This window comes from Buceros rhinoceros, unplaced genomic scaffold (genome assembly GCF_000710305.1).
Source record: "Buceros rhinoceros silvestris isolate BGI_N320 unplaced genomic scaffold, ASM71030v1 scaffold8232, whole genome shotgun sequence".
NCBI lineage: Eukaryota > Metazoa > Chordata > Aves > Bucerotiformes > Bucerotidae > Buceros > Buceros rhinoceros.
The window spans coordinates 76,823-82,624 of record NW_010398373.1 but is presented as its reverse complement, the minus strand read 5'-3'; the positions used below and the strand labels follow the sequence as shown (position 1 = coordinate 82,624).

Below are 5,802 nucleotides of genomic sequence, written 5' to 3'. Positions count from 1 at the left end.
GCATTCCTGGGTTAAATGGAGTGCACACCCTCACCAAAAATGCATGAACAAAGTAGTGGTCTTCTAAGATTATGTGTTCTGGTATTCACTTGCCTTTTCTTCCTCCCCCACCTTCCCCACCCCCCTGGCCCCCTTTTTTTTTTTTAAAATAGATGTAATGAAAGTTGTCAGAGTTTAGTGAACAAATTGGCGTTATCACGTAAGTCATATCTGACACCACTAAAACACCAGAGGTTTGACAATGTCTCAGCCGAAGCAGCATTTGTGATAAGAAAGAAATGATTGAAAACAACACATACTATCTCAAGAGAAGACAGAGTACCATCAGATATATAACGAAGTAAGACGCTGTTCTGCATACCTATCTAAGGAATTTGATAAAAGAATGTAGTTTGGCTTTGTCAGAGTATGCTCACAACTCAGTTCAATGAGCAAAAGAAATTACATAAAGAGAGTTCTATAGAATTTTTGTTTTTGCAACACCAATCATTTAGAAGTGTATTAATTTCAAAAGTTTACAGGCAAAAAAAGATGAGAAAAGATTTAATTAATTCAGGACTTATAGAGCATTAAAGCAATAAGAAGCGCAAATTAGGTGAATTCCTGCAGAGGACTGAACTGAATCAAATCTTTACATGTGACACAAATCTGTACCAGCTCCTCTCAACCGTGTAATGTATGTATCAAGGGCTAAAAGTTATTATTGAATTCTGTGTCTCATATTCCAGAAGTGTTCTGTTCATGAACTAAATCAACACAGCCAGTCTGTCAAGTCATAAACTGACATTGCTATTGTTCTGATTAAAATTAAATTCCAGTTAAAAAGTTTTGAAGATGGTTTCCACTTTATATGCTTTCAAGTTTTTTTCCCCCCAAATAAAACACTATCAGATAAAATCCAGACAGTGCAAAACACAGCTTCATAGCTCTCACTAGATTTTTGTGTTTAATCTACTATCTTTGCTAGCAAAAAATACATAGCTGACTCATCTCCTATATTCTCTGATGGAGAACTTCAATCTCAATTTCACGCATTTAATAAAACATTACAGGAAAATTTTGCCTTCATTTACATACGGGCAATCCCATTATCTACAAATGGTCACCTAGCAGAGTTTGCAGTTTCTTTGCTGCTATTTGTTTGCAAATGCAAATTTTGTATCAGAAGTGCAATGCTCAAGAGAAGAATCTAGTTAATGTTAGAATTTTTGCTTGTTTGGTGGTAATAGGATGAAATAATAATAAAAATATGAAAAAACCCAACCCAGCTATTAAGGAGGTCTCACTCTGTGGGATGTCACCTTCAAATACAATTATGCATGCACTCTTTGCAATAGAATCCTGAACAAACAGAAATGCATTTGTGGTAAATGAAAAGGCAAGCTTGTAGTTCTTAGTGGAGAGCCTGAGCAAAAATTACAGACCCAGAAGGCAAAGAAACAGAGATAAGTTCATAATAAAAACTTCTTTTTAATAAATAAACTTAGTCTCTAGTATTATTTTTTTAAATGCTACTTGTAGGATTATACCTATGCAGACAGCTCTGACATTAAGAAAGTTTCCTACCTTTAAATAAAACTTTACATGTATCAGTTTATTTTACTTTATTGTTGAAGATTAGTGAATAAAAATTCTACCAAGACAGAAATATTATCTTCCAAGGAAAGTGGCAGACTGAAAAGCTGCCTACATCCCCAAATTCATCAATAATAATCAGTTTTGTAACTCCATCTGTGCAAGAATACAAATTCTTAGATCATCTATATTTTGGTGGAAGATTTAATCTTTTCTGCATGTTAAGATGTGTTCCATACAAGATTTTTTTCACTCTTACTTTAGTACTAAGAAAAAGTAATAATGCCTCTTTCAGATTTGAATCTATTCCCTCTGAAATCAATTTTCCTCCTTTCTAGTTTTGCTAAAGCTACTGAACTGCTGCAGCCAGTACTGGTGCCAATTACACACAATGTTTATGCTGTGTGAACTGACACTCCAACAACTGTCCCTCGCAGCACGTTTTAGACACATGGCTTAGAAACCTGCACCTCTTTCCAGATTATGTGTGTCACAGCTATTAACAGAGCGTGAACTCATGTCGGATTATCCACATATGTAAAAAGAAAAGGAAGGCTGGCAGGGTAGCGTTCTCCAGGAATATCATTTGGCTGTGAAACTTTACTCTAAGCTCCCATTTTGAAACAGAGAAGTCTGCTGAGCTACAGAACTAACTAAAATACCTTTCTGTTTACTACTATAGAGATCCCGCCTATAGGATAAGTGTTTTTTGCATCATTTCCAGATGCTAGTTACAAACAGATACTGGTAGAAACAGAGATTGATGTTGGAAGGGACCTCCAACATCCTGTCATCTTGTCCATAACTATGGACAGTCATCTTGTCCATAACTATCCAGAAGGCTGGTAACATTCTAAAATTTGCATACATATTAGATATTTATCTAATTTGCAACTTCTAGTGCAATTTGAATGTAACGTTCAACAACTCATCAAAAAGCTACTCACCTTCAGCTTTACTAAGCTCCAAAGCCAACTGCTCTCTAGCTCTGGTTTCTTCATTAAGGCGTTCTTGTAGTTCTTCCTGATACTTGATAAATTCTGTGGCCTCTTGTTGCTTTTTGAAGGACTCTCGCATGAGTTCTGTCTGAGTAATTTTAGCATGTTCAAGCTACCACAGGAAAAAAAAAAAATCACAGAAGTTAGATAAACCAAAAGTTTTCTAGTATCTATGTTATCATTACTATTTAATTAACAGTTGCTTTACAGTGTGATGAGAAGTCTCAAATAACTTCACTGGACGTTCAATAAGAGCTTTACTGAACACATGTTTCAGACTAGAATAGGAATATGACTCAGTATAAAAGTCTAAGCAAATAGGTCTTGTCAGCATAGTGAACTCAATGAGCCACCTGCCTAAATCCTTGTCTTTGTTCCGGTAATTCCTATTTATGAGTTTACGCTAGATTCACCTTTATTTACATAAGAGTTTTCTACTAAATACGAGTAAGCTAACACCCACCATATACTTAGAACGTCTAGAACCCATTGCACAAAACTGGCAGAAGTTTTCATACAAACTGACACAAGTGGTGCTTCACCTTTTCTCTCCTTAAGATGAAAATAAATGAGAACACCAGGAAAACGTGGATTTTTAAGATACTGCACTTTTCACCAATGAGGCAGTAAAGTAATGCTTCTTCCAACCATGTCCCCCAAACAGAATTATTAAGGACTTTTTTATTCTTCTCTGCCTGTCTGATGGGTTAATATTTAATGTTTACTACAACAGATGTAGCACAACCTTACTATGTTACTATCATAAACTACTGGAAAACCAGGACTGAAATGGCATAAAGTTTGTAGTTATTTTCCATTTAGGCATACCCACAGTGATAATTCCAAAAAGAATTAAAAATCTGAATTACAAAAGTGAAATACTGAAGAAGGAAGATTACTATAATGTAAATTTTTTGATGACACAAAATGTTCATCTAAGATAACAGCAAACTGGAGTAAATTACCAAATAAAGATCTCTACTTCAGCTGTTAACATTTACAGCCTACGTCCACCTCTTTGAGGGACACAAACGGTCAGAGCTGAACCAGGCATGAGTCCTCTGTGTGGCTTGTATTCAAAATAAGACAATTTATTTTGAGCAAGTGCAATGTCAGAAAATGAAATAACATATTTCCTGCTCCTCTGCCCCTTTTTTTGTTTTTCCTTTTTAATATGTTGGATATCGGAAAATATCTGTAAGACAGTAACATCTGCAGCTTTGCTACAGTTCCTAGAAATATATTATTTCTTTCAAATTCTTCAAAAATAAAAGCTTTCTCACTGTCTCCAGCTAAGTTCACTAGTATGAGTTCATGAGCTTTAAAATCTCAGAAAAATGGGTTAAGAACACTTCAAAGAACATTGCACACAAAATTATCCACTTACAAATAAAATCACACTTTGATGAGAATTTCTGAATAATCAATACCTTTTCTTTTATAATACAATGAATTTAAATACTTGATTTCTTTTTTACAGCATTCCTTTTTAGATGGACATCATTATTGTGAACTATTTATTCTAACAGGAATTAAAGAAAGGTATAAATACTGCAGCTTAATATCTGCACTGCTTTGAGGTATTTTAAAAATCACAGAGTATTCTTTCTTTATTCTTATATTTTGAAGTGCTTAATGAAAGACCCATGTCAGATAAAAGGGAAACATAAACAACCATAAAAATGGCTTAATTAAATGCATTAAATAATCCAACTAAAACTCAGAATAAAAATTACTCTCCCGCATTTTTCAGTAATAACAACTGAAAGTATTTTTAAAAATATCACAGGGCAAAACCCAAAAGAAGCACAAACATGAATGGGATTTTTCATGAACAAAACTTTTTCCATGGGGTCACAGGAAGCCATTAGCAAGCTTGTGCTAGTTAATGTTACTAGTCAGTGCATGAATAGCACTTAGCTATAAAGGAACAATTTAACTGACTGCAGCCCCCTTTCTCATCATAAATTATTCACAGTGAGAGAAAAATGTAATGTAATAAGTTACACTGAAGTGCTTTAAAAAGAGATCCCAAATCTCTGTAATTCCATATATTGCTGTCTGCTAAATTTCTTTTGTTAGAAATGAACAGAGATACTGCAGCTTAATATCTGCACTGCTTTGAGGTATTTTAAAAATCACAGAGTATTCTTTCTTTATTCTTATATTTTGAAGTGCTTAATGAAAGACCCATGTCAGATAAAAGGGAAACATAAACAACCATAAAAATGGCTTAATTAAATGCATTAAATAATCCAACTAAAACTCAGAATAAAAATTACTCTCCCGCATTTTTCAGTAATAACAACTGAAAGTATTTTTAAAAATATCACAGGGCAAAACCCAAAAGAAGCACAAACATGAATGGGATTTTTCATGAACAAAACTTTTTCCATGGGGTCACAGGAAGCCATTAGCAAGCTTGTGCTAGTTAATGTTACTAGTCAGTGCATGAATAGCACTTAGCTATAAAGGAACAATTTAACTGACTGCAGCCCCCTTTCTCATCATAAATTATTCACAGTGAGAGAAAAATGTAATGTAATAAGTTACACTGAAGTGCTTTAAAAAGAGATCCCAAATCTCTGTAATTCCATATATTGCTGTCTGCTAAATTTCTTTTGTTAGAAATGAACAGAGAGAATTGTATAATTGAGGCTTTTTCAGTACCCATTAAAAACTAGGAAAAAAGCCTGTCAGCAGTACACAATAACTTTTAACGACAGAGACAAGTTTCTATCATTTTTCACTGCATTCTCTTCTATTTAAGTTTGTTTAAAATACAGTTTCTTTTAAAAAAACTTTTATACTTACTGAATAGGGAGGTGTAGGCAAGGAGACTTTAGAGACAACTTTTAAAATGTGCCCATTTTTTTTGTGGCTGAAGTGGAAAATCGAAGTATTTACAATTACAGAATTATTGTCATCCAAGCGTTCAGTGAAAGGAAAAGGATATGGTAAGGGCACACGAGATTCAACCTCATAAGTATCTTCTTCTTGGCCTTCAGTCCACAAACCACCAAATAGATTAGATGCCCAGTAGCTGCGATACGAATCCATTCCAAAAAATACCACTGCTGTTGTCTTCTCAACCCTCACATGGGTATTTTGCACTAGCTAGGCTGGCTTTAGAAATTTCTAATGGTAATTTGAAACAGAACGCACACATCTTAAAGTCTGAAGACACATATCAGTACTGTTGGTGACAAACCTACTCAGAATCAGCAGG

At 34.4% G+C, this 5,802-nt stretch overlaps 1 protein-coding gene across 1 annotated transcript in view; it reads right to left on the bottom strand.

The window, feature by feature from the left end:
* AKAP9 (A kinase (PRKA) anchor protein 9) overlaps positions 1–5,802 on the bottom strand; it is a 117,267-nt gene that overhangs the window by 35,050 nt on the left and 76,415 nt on the right. The window contains exon 24 of the mRNA XM_010131077.1: positions 2,523–2,685. Coding sequence (XP_010129379.1) covers positions 2,523–2,685 — 163 coding nt within the window. The remainder of the gene's footprint in view (positions 1–2,522; positions 2,686–5,802) is intronic.